The sequence below is a fragment of the Bactrocera latifrons genome, unplaced genomic scaffold, assembly GCF_001853355.1.
Source record: "Bactrocera latifrons isolate USDA-ARS-PBARC rearing strain unplaced genomic scaffold, ASM185335v1 scaffold_37, whole genome shotgun sequence".
NCBI lineage: Eukaryota > Metazoa > Arthropoda > Insecta > Diptera > Tephritidae > Bactrocera > Bactrocera latifrons.
The window spans coordinates 388,326-406,033 of NW_017537012.1; the positions used below are offsets into that span (position 1 = coordinate 388,326).

The 17,708-nt window shown below is 39.8% G+C and overlaps 1 protein-coding gene across 1 annotated transcript; it reads left to right on the forward strand.

Moving 5' to 3' along the window:
* Positions 1–8,401: 8,401 nt before the first annotated feature.
* On the forward strand, positions 8,402–9,616 carry LOC108971933 (pollen-specific leucine-rich repeat extensin-like protein 1). Its single transcript, XM_018938289.1, has one exon. The coding sequence runs from the start codon at positions 8,402–8,404 to the stop codon at positions 9,614–9,616; it is 1,215 nt and encodes a 404-aa protein (XP_018793834.1).
* The last annotated feature ends 8,092 nt before the right edge of the window (positions 9,617–17,708 follow it).

The window sequence follows — 17,708 nt, forward strand, 5'->3', positions numbered from 1 at the left end:
CTTTTTCAATTAACATATTTAATTTATGCAGGCGGCCTACGCGTCTGCAATGCCGATTAATTAATTTGCTTTGACAAATCAAATGCGAAGACATAACTACATGCAAGCAAGCAGTTATTTCGATATTGTACGTATGTTTGTCGCCATGCTCTGGCGCTGGCAAATGCAATCAAGTCGCGTGACGCATGCAAATTTTGTTTAGTCATTGATTTTAAATCAAATATAAATAATAATAATTCTTAATATTCAATAAACACTTTGCCGGCGAATTTGAGCATGCGCATAGTTAATTTTCAAAATGAAACGAACATRAAAAATTTAAAAAAATAATAGGCAAAGTAGAAACAAAAAACAAACAACGAAGCAACAATACCCTTTACAGATACATTTCTGGTTGCATAAAAGGGTTTAAAATTGCATTTCTTTTGATTTTATTCGGTCAGTTTGTATGGTGGCTATATGTTATAGTGATCCAATCTGAACAATTTCTTCGTAGATAGTATTATTGCCATAGATATTAATACATACTAAATTTGGTGAAGACATCTCGTCAAAAAAAACGGTTCCCCATACAAGGAATTAATTCCCAACGTTCAGTTTGCATGTCAGCTATATGATGTAATACACCGATCTGAACAATTTCTTCGGAGTTTGAGGTGTTATCTTGAAGAATAATATATACCAAATTTTTTTTAAAATATCTTCACAAGTAAAAAAGTTTTCCATACAAGGACTTGCGATCGTACAGTTTGTATGACAGCTATATGCTATAGTGTTCGGATATAAAAAATTTCTTCAGATATTGTAGCTCTACCTTAGAAAATAATGTGTGCCAAATTTCGTTTAGATATCCAATCAAATAAAATAGTTTCCCATACAATTTTGAATAACAGTTTGTATGGCAGCTATACGTTATAGTGATTCGATCTGAACAATTTCGTCGGCAATTGTGGTATAGCGTTGGAAAATAATTCACAGCAAAATTCATGAAGATATCTCGTCAAATAAAAAAGTTTTGTATACAAGGACTGGATTCTGATCTTTCAGTTTGTATGACAGTCATATGCTATAGTAGTGCAATAACGGCGATTTCAACAAATGAACAGTATCTTGGAAAGAAAAGAAGGTGCGCAAAATTTTAAATCGATCGATCGATCTCAAAAACTGAAGGGCTACTTCGCACATATACAGCAAATAAGCTGACAGAGGCARTTGGCCTAGACTAAATCGGCTGAGCTCAGCACGCTGATCAATTATATATTTATACACACTTTAAGGACTACGAGGTTTCTTACTGAGTGTTACAAACTTCATAGCAAACATAATATATCCTGTTAAGGGTATAATACTACAAACAAATCACAAAACGAACTAGGCAAAGCGATAACAGAAACACATACTGCAGAAATAAGAAAAATCATTAGAATTATAAGTAGAAAAAAGCCGAAACAATTGCTGCCTCCATGACTGCCAGCACACATGCACACATACTYGTATATATTTAGAAAAATAYATACATACTAAAARCRAATGCATRTTAATGATGTGAATCACTCACAAAGTATAAAACACAAACACAAAAGTTGATACAAGTGCAAATTCGTTTAATAAACAGTTGCATATAAAAGTAGTCAGTCAATTGTCTGAATATTCGTTGCAATTCGTTTTAGTTCTGTTTGAGAATTTTGCATGGCAGTCGTTGTTGTTSTTGTTTCACCACCTACTGCTCCTCTCCTTCTGCTCAACTTTGCAGCGCTGTTGGCATGCGCTTGTGATATTCGTATTTATTTGCCAGCACTCGTATATGTATGTGTGCTTCAGGCCTTTTACGATAATTCCCGACCAGCCTCAACAAAACGCCTTTTTTGTTGTATTGTTTAATTTATTTGTCTTAGTCGTTAAATTTATTTATTTTAAAACATGCTAAAAATGCAAAGTTATTGCCTTAGTCAGCTGAGCTGACTTTTAATTAATATTTTTTTTATGAATGAAATTTATTATAACATTTTGTATGCGTCAGACGGAATATTCTGTGGTTGACGGGTATTTTAGTGACATTGATAACTGTATTTTGATATAAACTAAGSTGTTCAGCTATTTCAGTGAAGTTAACAGCTGTAGTTTCAAGATCTTCCAATAATTCGGCCGGATCTTGAAATATTCTTCGCTACATTATTCTTCGGGTAATGGCAATGTTTTTGAATGATGCTCCGTGAATCGAAATTAACTTGGGAGTRGCCAGAWRYGACTCATTTACATATGGYTCAGCAGCTCACAACTTTCGGCCTTAGATCAATTATATTTTCTGGGTAACCAAAAAACATCTGTTTGTAGCCGAKCTAAAGTGAGAAGGYGAATCAYTASTTCATAGGTTTKTGCKGTGGTTTTGRACCCGCCTRAGCYKGGCGCCAAACAGCGAAARGRATGAWAGACTGGCGCAMAGAAGTMMTAMRCTCACAGTATTTGTATTTTAATCATTTTCAAAGACTGTAAATGTATTAAGCACGAAACTTYCGGCAAATGACTGCACTTAACCCTRCTGCACACTGATAGCACGAGCAAGCTTATGAATACATATATGTAACAATCTATAAGACTGTCCACGATTTGATTTTCTTGGTAGGCATGTTTATGTAGAACCATCCAATAAAACAATCAAAGCCCAAACAATATCAGCAAACATTCATTGCCTTGTGTGTTTTTGCCTTAATCTGTTAAAAGCTAGGCATTCRAAGAGGAAGAGTTGAGCTTATTATATCTTATCTTCTTTCAAAAATTGAATCATGAATCCTAATAGGACAGTATATAGTATATAGCGGCAAAGCTTATCTAAATACGTTGCTGAATTTCTTAGACTATGAAACGAAAATTATAAGAAACCGTAACATAACTTTACCTATGTAACATTGTAAATTATAAACCAGCAGATACTAAGCTCTATCTTCAGCTTACTTGAGAAAGTATTTATTTTCTCCGTGACTTTTTCAATTGAAGTAAATTAGTGAAATTCTTATTCGATTTAAAAGAAATCTGTTAGTTTASCACAAGTTATGCAAATGTAAATAGGTAGGTAAATAGATAAATACTTTCCCATTAATGAAMCCAGAATTTCATAGAAATTGAAGCATTCGCRAAGTTTTTGCTGAAATTTCAAAAAATATTTGCTGCAACAATAAACTCATAACCAAAGCTGTCCCTGAGAGTTGCAATCATTGACTGACGTCGATCAGCACTGGCGACACACACCGACACACCAAACAGTAAAATAGTTGGAAGTAATCAGCGATCGAATGAAGCGAACAACACGCCTTGATTGTTCGCCAGCGGTCAAGCGTCAACAGCAATGACCTTTGCCAATGAAGCGTACGCGTGCATTTGCAAACGAACTGGCGGCTACGGCACTGACTGTGYGGCAGCAAGCACAAGCAATCAGCCAAGCGGCCAGCGAGCGCGCGTTGCATGAGGAGAAACAATAAATAAGCAAATATAATAAAAATAAAATACGAATCCGAAGAAATATTTGCTATAAAAATAACAATAATAAAAGTGGGAATGGCAAATAAAAATACGAGTTTTCAGTAATAAAGAAACGAGGAATTGCACGCGCAAATACTRTACATACATATGTATATGTATTTTTGTATTTGTATGTACATATAAAAGTAAATAAAASCGCACATCAAGTGTCGCGATGGCGTGYATTKKCTGCGGTTCYCTTCTGTATGTGYGTGTGTGTGTCGCCAAGTCCAAATGGAACGCTATGCGCCGAGCGTTAAGATTGTWCAACGCTGATGCTGCTATAGCGCTTGCTTTGTTTTCTTGCCATTTGTTGTTGTTACTGAGGTCGCGCTTATCGTTAAAAAGTTTGTTGTCTTTTGCTAAAAGCACGGACGGACAACACTGGCATAAATGGTTATTGGCCGCAGACAAAGGGGAACGCTTGGTGSGCAGCGCGTATGGACAAGTCCCATGAGAACTCGCACGTTGTTTTACGCGATGAATATRGTGCCGATAAGAGCTGGTTGAGGCAGGATTAAGAGATTGTCGTTATAGCAGACACAATCTCTTAAATATTTCAGAGTGAAGTACAAGATTTTTTACAGAAAAACTGAAAAGATGATAGGCAGCAGCAATTAGTTTCGCTGGCAACATTAAATGTTCAGCAATTTTTTATTGGGAAAGCCGATTTACCTCTCGTCGCTTCGAAATATTTTGACGTTTAATTAATTTAGAATCCAAGGATCACCGTAGAAGGACGAACTCTGTACTTAATAAGTTAGGTTAGGTTGGTTTGGTAGGCCAGATTTGGTCCTTTATGATCGTATATGCAGTTATATTGCGAAGTATTTGAGGAGTAACGATACCTCTTCCAGTGTCTCATACCGTTGGGCCCTCAAATTTTTAAAACGTAGCCTGGCCAGATGCTCGATTGTTACTCTCACGCCTTTCTTTTCACATTTTCACCAGGGTTCTCGAACTGTGAGCTCCATTTCGCAGAACTTCCTATTTCACGTTAGTAAAAACGAACTGGAATCCATTTAACTAACTCTGAACTAATCATTGACGGATCCTGGAACTAATTGTGGCAGCAGTTTTGGCAATTAGTACTTAGATGGAGGTTATGGAAAGTTGAGTTTTTCATTGTAATGGAAGTTTTAGGTCATAAGACCTACTTGGTTCTTAGTAATATCAGATGGAGGTTTAGATTTAATTTCAGCTGAAGTAATCGTCATACAGGCTTTTTGAGAACCTGGAGATCGACTTGATATCTAACTTACATACTTCATCTAAGACCTTCAAAGCTCCTAGATATCTAAGCCGAATTTTAGATAAACACTGAACATAAGCGATAGCGATCCTTCATTGTATATCGTCTTTAGTAATTATCGGATTTCCTATACTAGTTCGGTAGCCAGACGGATTGCAGTCTTGGCAATCATCAGCTCTTCCGGCTTCGATGATTCCACTGCTTGCAGCCAAATTCGCGATTTGCCTTCCGGCTGTCGAGCAAATCATGCAGCAAAGTTGAAAATTATTAAACACGTCACTTTTTCTTATTTAAATTTAATACAATGAGTATTTTCAATGCTTCATCAAGCTGAACAATTCATTGTGCAATGAACCGTAGCCCAATGGCAATAGCAAATGAGCATGCGCTTATTATTCTGGATGCTCACTCGTTGCATTGTTGTTTAGGTAAAATTACGCCAGTCACTGCATTCACCCGGCACGCTTAAACATTTTAACAGTCAACCAGTTGATCACGAGGCATCCACACATATATTACTTCATACTGCTATCCGTCGATATTTAAGTATTGTTGGTCCATACAATGTATTCTTTAGAATTGCTCACGTCATCAGCATATGCCAAGAATTATGCCTAAGCATGTGCATATGGTTAAACTAACCAGCCACCAACCACCAGTCATCTAGCAAACCAACAATCAAGCAAGCCATCAAATGTTTCATTGAACGTTCGATCACCGATCGATTCAACGTCGTTGTGTATACCTCCAATAATCAGYGCATACATATCACCAGCRCTCATATGCTTATTCATCGYCTCGGCTTTCTTTGCCGCACTGCCCAAGCAATGTTGTTTAAATGAYGATCGTTCACKATCGTCATCGACGCGCTGCCGCTGAYGTTCTTTGCTTGTGCTAACTCATTCTTCGATCGTTGACTTTAATTWTCATGCAGCGCCAATCAAGCTGAAGCACCGAAGCAATGAGGCTCCGAGGCACACAATCAGCGCAGCGGCCCAGCTCATGACCGGCAAATGTAAAAGCGGGTACCCAAGTCAGTCAGCCAGCCAGCGAACTCCACTCGCTAACCGTTGAAGTGTTCGAGTGTTTGGCCCACTGCTTGTTATCGCCAGCCGTCCATGATAATTACTCTTTGGCAAATTTTTATTTTTATGTGCTGTTGAGCGCATGCGAAATGATGAGGTATTGAAAGAAAGTATCTATTAACTATTTGTGGGCGTACACCTAGGTGCTGGCATATTTACGGTTAATGTTATTGGTGGCATTTAGTGGGCGATGCAATCGATAATGGGGTCACTTTAGTTGAAAATTATTTTCGCTTAGTTTTATGCAAGTAATATTTAATGGAATAACAACTTTTAGTTTTTATTTGGTCRTAAATTTAGTAATGAAGTCGAATAGCATCGTTAATTCTTTCACGATAATTATGATTAAAAAATAACTCTTTCTACCGCTGCCAATTTCAAACTGCCAAGTCAAAGAGTATTTGAGCACAATCGGTTGCTTGGTGTGTTATGAAGTTGTTAGAAACTTYGGTGTCGAACAGTCTGTTAATGCTTTGTGAACGATAGAACGTATTAGTTGTTGTAACAGCCAATACTCCCAACTCCCAATAATTTTTTAGCGTGCTGGCGATTTGACAGATCAAAGACCTTGCGAACCCCGCATTGCTTGAAGAGCAAGAAGAGGTCTTTGATGAATACGTTCGAGTTAAGTATATCTGGCTTTGCGATCCCCGCATTACTTGAAGTGCGGACAGAGCTTAGATGGATATTCTTTTTAAGCCGATTTCCGTAGATCCCACTGAGGGATCCTTAACTCATCTGAAGAGCAGACAGAGTTGGATATAAATAAGCTGCGTACCATTTGTATTACGTAGATCCGACTGAAGGATACCCGCCTTATCTTATCTGAAGAGCGGACAGATCTTGGATGGATATAAATTCCGTTCCGAGCAGGTTTTGTAGATCCAACTTTCCGATCCAGTACTGTCTAAAATGCGGACAGATCTGAGATTTATATATATATTTCGAACCGTTCGGGTTATGTAGTTCCGACGATCCCGTTCTCGATTAATTTTAGAGGTTCGGCGAAGTTTACATTTGAAGGAAATATGTACTCTGATCCGTTTGACTGTGCGATCTGAAGGGCTAATAGATCTTCGCCGGTTATAAATTCCAAACCGTTGAGAAATCCCCATCTTAGATATTTTAGATTCTCAGATCTGTTTSTCTCCCCTTGTTATTGATGATAGTTGTCGATTCCAAAAGGTGTTTGAGATACGAAGAGGTCATTAAACCTCCACGATGTCTTTCTAAACAACGCTGGTAAACTCCTATTACTTTTAATTTTAATATTGTTATTATTTCATTACATTATGTTCCATTCTCGCGTTCATAACTSTCTATTATTCTCTATAATAAAATCATCTTCTAAAATAAAATATATGGCTTAAGTAAGATCTGGAGGCTCGTCTGAACACACAGTTTTATAAGTTTTAGGTGTCATTTAAAAAGCTTTAACGATTTCCTTARGTCAGTCTAAAAACTCAAAAATTTTTTGCCGGTATTTGACACTTAATACGACAACAACCATGGTGGCACTTGTGTCGTAACATGAGCCTCATCAATATATGCACCGATTTCAAACTAGCAAACATTTAATTGGCGCTTTTTATGGCCAAGACAAGCATAAATCGGTCATGTAACCGGCACCGTATATCAAATTCGTGCTATTGAATCAATCAAATGCTTATGCGCCACTCTAAAGCTACTAAAAAAATACTAAAGTAGATTTCGAAGAAACCCCAAAAATATATGTGTAAACTGCAGCACGCCGGTCAACGAATTTGCACACCTCCAGTTTTACGAGCACTACGTGACTAAATTAATAAAACGGCAGCCGAAATGTCGCTGGGCATAACCGGGCATATTAGCATAAACAAATTTTCAACGAAAATGTAAATAAAAACTAAAAAGTCGTTGTAACTATGCGTAAACAAAACAAAAGAGCRAAGARACCAATAACAATTAAAACGACGACTGCATTCTGATGCGCTGTGTGTTGACAACACATGCAGGTATGCATTTACATAGCTGCAAYGACCACAAGGACAAGCCGAAGCAAACAAACGAACGGACGTCCAAGTGACAGATTAGCATAAAAATAAGTGGACGCTCGCGCCGCTTACAGCGCGGTATGTGGTCAAGGTCAATGAATGCGAATGCGAATGAGATTACGAATGCAAAAACGAACGTGCACATGATATAGCGGGGTGGTGGCATGGAACAGCGCAAGCGCCTTAGACCAAACGCAAACCGTCTACGTGCACCCGCACCGGCACCTCCCACGCTCTGCTCTTGATGTAAAGACGCCTTCGGGCAGTACGCTCTTCCCAACACTGTCACCGCAACGGCACGTTGGTAGAATTACAAATTTTCTCCAGCGCCTTACGGTCAGTGTGACCCCCAAAGTGCGCGGTATATAAAACAAACGCATTTTTTGAAAGAGTCAACAGTATCAATCACTCATTAGACGCGTGTAAATCGCCACCGCTGTCGGTATAAACCGCCTAACGGATAATCGAGTACGTATCACCATATAAACTACCAGCAACGCAGGATAATCACCACAATGATGCCACAATTTTACATATTTGCTGCTATGAGCATTGCACTATGCGGCACTTTYGCCAGTGCTGACRTCTCATCGCTGAGCTACAATCGCTTYGGACGTTTAACTACACGCCTACARCGTCAAGAACTCAKTCCGGCACCTTACCCCGCCGCAGGTTATCGACCACGCCAACCTTTCGAATTTCCCACACCCGACAAACAACARTTCTYTCCAAATGGAGGGGAAGGCGAGAGACCACATTCTTTCGCGCAATCACAACCACGTCCACAAGATCAACCACAGTTCCAACCTGATGCGCAGAAYGAACCTCAACCTCAGCCGCAACCTCAACCGGAACCACTACCSCAATCTCAACCYGAGCCGCTACCACCTCAACCAGAAGTTAGTGGTTTCGATTTGGATGCTACACCGAGTCTAGGCTCCAATGGCGATCACATCGACGCACCGAATACATTGTATGATGCGCCCTCGCGTTTCCGTGCGGCTCAAGCAAGTCGCCAGCRTTTCTCTTTCTCTCGTCAACAATTTTCCGCGGCAACAGCACAGCAATCACGTCCACAACGGAACTCCCGACAAAACTTTGAACCCACAGCACCAGCGCGTCTGTATGGCGCACCCGCTGATAACTCTGTAGCCTACACGCGCCAGCGTCAGCAGTTTGCCRTCGCACAAGCGCCTCAACGCGCTTACGAACCACCAGCAGCTGCAGAGGAACCGCAAGCCGAGCGTCTTACTAGTGCTGTGAAATCAGAACATCTCACCGCCGAACAACCCGAGCAGCAACGCGAGGAACGTGAAGAAGAAGCTGAGGTCGCTACAGATATTGAAGTAACCGAAGTTAAGAAGACCACACCAGCGGCGGCCGCTCCTACACCCGCCACTAATGTATTCTATTATCCAGCTACCGCAGTTGGTTTCGTACATCCTCTCACTGCCGCCTACTATCAGCCAACAACGTTTCTAGCGGCCGCTGCTGCAGCACCAGCGCCAGCTCCTACACCAGCTGTAGCGGCCACAGCTAAACCTGCTAGCCAGGAGATGTCTGCCGCCGCGCCTGCTGAAGCTAACGCGAAACCCGCTCAATTATCCGCATTGGCTGCACAAACTGCCGCTCCTGCCGTTGCAACTCTCGCCACGCCACAGTACTTTGTCGCTTCCCCGTAYCTGCAACAATATGCCATTGCGGCTCCTGCTCAACTGCAGGCGTGGTAGAGGCGTGAATTGTGATATTATTAATGTTTTAGTTTGATTTTTTATTTTCGTTTTTTGTTTGTTTTCGATTTTTTTTTATTTTTACTTTTATTTAATTTTTTATGCTAACATTTTTAAGTGAATTAGCATCAATAAAAATATTTAAAAATTCATCAAATGTATTCTTTGCATTTCAATGAAGTCTTTTTAAGCAGTTAACATCACACTAAGGATATTGTTGGTAATGCTGAAACGAAATTTCGAATAACACCCATGTAGAGATCCTTATTGCTATTAACGGATTAAGATTTCTATATAAAGCAAGTTCGCCCTAGTCGAGAGAGATCTGAAGATAGACCGATAGGCAATTCGTTAGTTTCTGAAAGATTTATCCGTGTTCTATCCCGAAATGAGAATGCAACTGAAGTTACTCTGAGAAACGTAGATAGCAGAGCTTCTTATWCCTCAACTAGTTAATTAACAGATTCCTAAAGTCCTATCAAAGTCTAAATCTTTTATAAATTACTCAAGACGAATCGGGTTTCAAGTTATTTTCAAACTCTGACGTCTTCAAACCAAGTTTACCAAAAAAATAATGAGTTCTTGCATAAACTGTCTGGCTTTGTCAGTTTCTTTAACCATGAACTATCCCGAAATGATACTGAGCAACCARGTATCAACTTCATATACTCTATTCTAACCACAAAACGCGGTACCGAAGCCCAAGTAAATTTATTTTTCTCAGTGTCTAATATGACATGCTACAATTTTRACGTTCATACATATAAGTCTTACAAATTATATCCACTTCACGACAAATATATGCAGAACTAAAAATTCTAGTTAAGCAACACATTATTTATGGGCCGACGAAGAATTATGCAATCAYAAACTAGCAAGAAGCATAACTATACAATTCCATCTTTATTGCAGCCTAATGACCACATGCTATCAAAATCAAGCTGTTACAYATATGTCTGCCATGTWCACAGATAGCTCGGAAACTGACGCTGTGACGCAGATTACACGTAGATGCGATCGAAAACAATTTCCGGTAATAATTCGAACACTCTGGTTTATAGAAATTTTGCAGCATTATCGCAAACACAATCAATAATCGGTTTAGCATTTAAAAAAGGCAAAAGGAATTAAAAAAAGACACGACCAACAGAGAAGTAGCAAGCCCGAACGAACGATGGGGTTACAAAAGCCATTCAGTATGAGGGTATTAAGTGCAGCAACTGCTGTCCCGCATGCATTAAGTGGGTTCTTCACAGGTGTTATATAAGGAACGATTTATTTTCAAACTCAACTTGTTTGAAGCACGAAATCACCGAAAAACCGCATATGAAGAAAAAAGTGTGTAAGTTAAAACGATGGATGAAAATTTCATGATCTGAGATTCGCTTAGCTTCCGCAACTAACCCATTCTGCAGGTCGGGCCCCTAGTGACTACTTTATGTTCTCATAACTCAAAAGAACGCTCGCTGGGAAGAAAATTTCATCACATGAAAATGTAATCGCCCAAACTAAGACCTATTTTGAAGTAAAGAACAAATCGTACTATRAAAATGGTATCGAAAGGTTGGAGGCTCACTGTAATCAGATTATCATGCTTGAAGAGAACTATGTTGAATAAAAAAAAATGGATTTTAACAAAAAAAATTGCTTTACTATTGTAGTTCGGGGACTTTTCAATTGATCTGCTACTCAGTAGTATTCTTAGTAGTATTGTAATACGGTTTCAGCTCCAAGGAATCTCTTCTTATAACTTTTTTCCTCCCATGAGAATCACCCTAGCATATATTTATACCAACATTTCAGTGAAGTTCACTTCACTTCGCTTCACTCCAGTTTAGTTGATTTGTTGCATTGCAATGCAAACCAATTCAATTGCATAGAATTTAATATTATGAATGCAGAGCAATGAAAGCAATGCGCATGCGCACTCCGCGCCCATGTGTATGCGGCTGCTTGACTTGTTATTTGCTTGGTTATGGCTACAGTTGGCATGTTCTAAGGCCAATGCACAATAAACTTTTCGCCAACACGCCAGTCATGCGCGGACAACACACACACATACATAGATGACTGGGAGCAACAGATAGTAATTGCCACGCCTCAGTAGTGGAGCGGCACAAAGAAGCACCCAACATTTTGGTGCTAAGGTATGTCTGCGAAAAATCTATTAAGCGCATGGAATGCTGTTACGCGCCATAAACGAATGTGAGCGTATAAAAATCTGTCTTTCTGCGCGCCTGACTGCCTGACTGACGGCTTGCGGATGTACCTGTAAGGTTTGTTGTTAGCCACATAGCGCGCGCACCCAAGAATGGATTTTCATTTTACGTTAACAGCAAAGCGATCAGCCGATTAGATCATATGAACTCATATGTGGTTATCTGTGCTGTAAGTGCAGCCGTTTTTGTGGCACGATTGCTGTTGCTTGTACAGCAACAGCTATCGCTCGCATCAGGCGTGTCTGTAGTTGCCAGCTTTTGTCACTTGAACAAAGTGTAATTATTTCGAAGCGACACTTCGTCCACGTAGTGTGCGCATGCGCAATTGAGGCCTTAACCGCCGTGGCTGCCACTGTAACACCAGCGCTACAGCAGGTACATGTGTGCAGAAAAAGAGCATCGACAATTGCAAATAGTGGCAAAGTAACAGCATCAATAGTTGGCGATTAAAACCGTAATTGTCGGTGTTGCCAGCTGAGCGCTTGTCGCCATCCGCATTTTCTTGCAATGAAATCGTCGGCAGTGTTGCGACCAGTAGCTGGTCTGGCATATCTGTGCTGTGTCCACGCAAAGCGTGCTTYTTCTATTTTTATTTTCAAATTAAGGCAATGCAATAAATCGATTTAATTGTAGCGAGCAAACGAGTTAATTATTTGTTTCACTGATATAAACGATCAGTTAGGATTCAGCTATAGTCAGTTTTACAGCTTTACAAGCATAAAGTTGTATACAAAYATACAGTTATGTTAGCCGTTGTGTGTGGYATGCTTTGGTTATGGATAGAAATTTCACTGATACAAATCTCTGGTCTCCAGCGACATGGTCGCCGTGTAAAGCAGAAAGATTTAATCTCTGAATGCGTTTGGACCGTGGCGTTGACACTGTAGTGAAATATATTTGGCTAGAATGCCATAACAGAAACTGTCATCTTAGACGTAACGAGTCAATGAAGTAGGACTTTAGTTTTTTACTGAACTCCATAAGATTTTCGATGCCAAATGTACTTCAAGGAGCAAAAATTGTCAGATAAGATAAGCTTACATGGCACTACCGTATGGTAAGTTGTTTGGTAAAGTTGTCAAAGGATTGGTGTGCGCAGGAAGCGCATTGGGCTTAGACTAAGAACCACTAATGGATGCTGAGCCCATACTTTATAACCAAGGTAACTCATAAACAAAGCTGTGATTGCAAACGCGCACCAAATGAGTATTCCAAAAAAGTGTTGTTAGTGGAGCAAAATGTATTATAAAACAAGGAACTACCATTATCAAAGAAAAACCATTTTGAACTACTAACTAGCTAGCCAACGACGGGTTCGTGTTCAGAACCATAGCTGTTCTTAAAATATAAAAGAAATAAATAGAGGTTGTTTGTACCGCGACCTGGGACTCTCCCCTCTGTCATAACAACTCACATAGAAACAGTWCACCAATGAATTCCTATATACAGCTGGGTGCTGCTGATACCATGTGGTTCCTGTTCAGATACAAATATTCATAGCCCTTGACACCGCACCGCAATACTTTGCCTGCTCACCTTCTCCTCCTTCCAGAGAGCTCTGGTATGGAGACCAATCATAATGCAGGGTTTCGGTCCTAATATTATAGAAGCAGCTACAGCGCGCAAACTCGTCTGGTAGTTCATTCACGCCTACACTCTTGTTACGTGACACCTAGATATTCAGCCGCTGAGCTGGCCTTAAGGGCCACTAAACTATCGCTCAATAGCGACACTTCTTTTAGCAGTACATAATTGGCMCACGCGGTAGCTTGGACAGCGCCGGGCCCCCATCGGTACATGCGCTGCCGAAAAGCCATTTGACCAATGATCGATTGCAGTAGGTCTAATGATCTCATTGCCCTCAGTAAGCCTGACCCATCCCTATTTCTGGGGTTTTAAACAGGCCATTTCCCTGTTTTCGTCCAGGCAGTAAGTCTGATGCGCCATCTGCAGAAGCTGTATGGATGAAGATGATTTGGAAATAACTCAACGCTCTTGACTATCCCGCGTTTGGCAGGTCAAGACTTAGTAGAACTGGTTGTAATATAAATTAAATATCTGTGCAAATTTGTATTGGCTATTAAGCGTTATACTAATTTATAAGTTTGAAGACAGAAGTTCTCCACTTCTATGTCTTGATAAAGCACTACATATAACAATGCACGTGCGATCTCGAGTCATTGGAGTACCAGCTACTACTTCCTAAGCTCTTCTAATATTATAATTTTGAACGGATTTATAAAACTACCACTAAACTGACAGCAATAATAGCCTCGTATTATATTTAAAGTCGAATTGTCAGCGAAATTATAGTAATTATTATTATGGCTTTGCCTAAATGTGTATTCTGCCAGACGAGTATTGTTCGACATTGCGAAAAATCACACAAACTACACATTTTATTTCAGYCATTTAAACGCTTTGTCAAAACCAACTACTGAACGCATCCTGCTGCCAAGACACGTCTTCAGCAGCCGTGAACTATACAAATTACAAGCAGCAAGCAGCTAACAAACGATTACATAAATAACAATCAATTCRCAGCCAAGTGGCTGTCAAGCAAACGTCTAATTGTCTGCGAATRCGCCAATTGACAGCGCAACGATTATCCACCCACGCACGCGTGCTCGCCATTTGTCGCACGCACATTTGCACGCATGTCRGCCTACAACCAAKCGAGCACAGGCAARCCTAAGACATTAGATTATTAGAATTTAAGCTAAGCAACTGTCAACAGCGTGCCATTTGGCAGGCCGACGAGTAATAACATCATTATGAATGAGGCGCTGCGCCAAGCTACGTCGATAACGTCATTACTGTTGACGTTTGGCGTTCGGTCAACGCGCAGGCTCACAAAAAAATCAAATAAATGTGCATGTAACGCGTCTTGGTCCGCTTTCAGCGTATTCACGGGTAGTGGACGCCGACAATTTTTGCAGCCRCGCCACAATGCGCTTTAGGTGGCTTGACGGAGTTTGTTGTCGCTATCTGCAAGTGTCTGCCAGCAATGTGTCATTGTAGACGAAGCAAATAGTATGCGCGAAGCGTAAGCCACCAGCGATTTGCACGACTCGGCTAAACGCCTGCACTTGTTCGGCCACTTACGCATGCGTCATGAGCAGCGACCTGTCATTTAGCATTAAATACGATTTTGTCATTCACAATCGCGCAAGTAATAAGCAATGAGCACGCAAATGCATACAATGTCGCAGAGCGAGCAATAAAGTTTAATGTTGCTGCGCCGCATTGCAAGCTTGCTTTATTGCAGCGCGTCCTCATTGCGCGTTTTGATATTGTCATATTTGCGTGAAATTATGTCACGTCATGCTGGAATGTCCAAGAGCGCACCCAGCAACTTGTAGCGTGCTTGAGCCACAACTCATGTTTTGACTAAGACAAAACGATAACGGTACTATATGCAAGCTTCTGTAAGTGCTTAGCTCAGCTAATTGCCATAGCCGACCGRTAAGTTAGCTGTCCAATGTACAAAAGCGTCTACGTTAGCTTAAAAAAATATATCCTACGAACCCAGCTGTTTTGAAAACGTGTTAATTTGCATTATTTCGTATGTCAATTTGTATTTAATTCCTACTTGCAACAATGTTGCGCGTCCTGTTTGTTCTTCATTAGCAACAAATGTGAATCGTAAAACTTTTCCAAAGCAAAGTCATAAATCTGATCAGACGAGCAGTACACACATAAGTCAAATAAAGCTTAGYGTCAATTAAATGTCTAAACATGCCAAGAAATCGTGTAATAGTTGACATAAGTTTCTAAATAAAAAAGCTGCCAGTTTGACTATTAATTAGCAAATACTTGAGAGGTGGATCTGGTGTTCGTCAACGATATAGTTTTATTGTAAATCTGCAACATTGTGGCATATGTATGTATATAAGTTCATTTGTGAGTAAATAGTGCTCCTAGGGAACCTGCTGACAGCCAGGGAGCAAATAAAAGGAGAAAAGTTAGAAAAGAAAGTTGGCTACTCAAAAATGTAATGGCGACTTTCGATGAGCGAATAATTTAGACGCCCGATCTAGAAAAATTCGTTGATTGCCAAATTTGGAATTGGAAAAATTTAGTCTCTGGTGCAAGAAAAAACTATTGATTCTCAAATTTGAGGAAAAATATTAGGTTCGGTCAGGTTTTGGAGCAGATAGCTGCGGCGGAGACCACTAAGTTCTTATAAGGACAAATRCGATCTGATACGAAAAAGTATGAATGAAGAGAAGTATCGACGAAGTTCTTTTAGCCTAAGTCGATTTCAGCTAATCCGCCTATCTATATTGAGTATAGGGAAATCKAAAAAGTCGATGGAAGATGAATTGTATATAATTCAGCRATTTCATCGGSTACGCTGGCTAGGTCATGCCATCCGAATGRATGAAAACACTCCAACTCTTAGAATATTCGACGCAGTMCYCGSCGAGGGAAGCAGAGGAAGCGGAARATCTCCACTCCGTTGGAAAKACCAGRTGGAGAARGACTTGGCTACACKTGGAATWTMCAATTGTAAGCTTGGCTATAGCCGCGAAAGCGATGTCTACGCCAATGAAGAAGAAGAAGAGCACTCCCATACTAAAAGTTACTAATATACGTTGAAAATCCATTCAGTTTGCAATATCTTACGTCTAAGAATAACACCTCAACTCCTCAAACCGTATATTTCAAAGCATATACCTGCACTGACTTTGTAAATTTTACGAATATAACTAATTAATGCACTTTCCAACACCGCACTTCTTTTTCTCCGTTACTTCGTGCACTGCTAAATCGTAATCAGATTGCTTGCGGTACAGTAGAAATGTCAACGCTGTCAACAAAGTCATGACTTCGGGTAAATAGGCCAATGAGTAGTGATTACCTACCCACCAGGCAGTCAAAGCTACTGCATTTGTTTGCGTCTAATATAATTAAAGGTCTAACTTGTAGCTGGAAACGTGAGCCACCAGCCTATAACAAGTCGTATGCAAACGAGCGGCACATTCATACAAAGATAAGTGCACTTGCACTCGCATTTACGTGAAACTACTATTTAACTTAGTTGCATGCAGCAGCGTGTACAGCAGTGCTTCTCGATTCACTTTCCTAAGTCGCATCAGAAGTTCAGAGTTCAACAGTTGTCTGTGGTTTCAGCCAAATGGGCAAAATGCATATGTGAAACGGCGAAAGCGCTATAAGAAGTAGAATTGTGGTGGAGATTGAAATGTAATCAGTAGTAGAGTACCCAATGAGCATATGAAAAATATAAAGTAAATATAAGCGCTAAATTGAAAATAAATAAAAAATGTGCAAAAAAAGTGCAAACTGAAAAAATTAAATAAAAATAAAGCTTGGTTTGTAATAAGCGGAATGCAGCTCATGGCAMGCCACAGAAAGGCGGAAGCGCAACAGCTGCGACAAGCTTGAAACGTCAGACATACGAGGAAGGGYGGTATGGCACCACCCTCAGCATCTAACAGTTAACTTAAGTGTATGTGCATTCGTATGCATGCAAACATATGTATAACCGTGTGTATACTGCGGTTTTTTTTTTTTTTTTTGTTTTTTGTGTGTTAACTTATTGTATTACATCATACATATGTACGTACATAAATGTTGAATAGTTTGTGCAGAAATATGTATGTTGCTGCCACGTTTTCTTTAATGTATATTTTGCTCATAAAATTAAAAATAAACATTGTGGGAAAATGGAGTGAAAACAAAAAAAAWATATAATAATAATCATAATATCAGAGAGCGAGTAGTGGTACATTGGAAAGCAGCTATTTAATGTTAAATAATGTATAAAAGTTACGTATATTCACTTACCAATTTTTATTAAAAATCTGGATTTTGCTGCTGCTTACGCCACAAATTCTGTAATAAAAAAT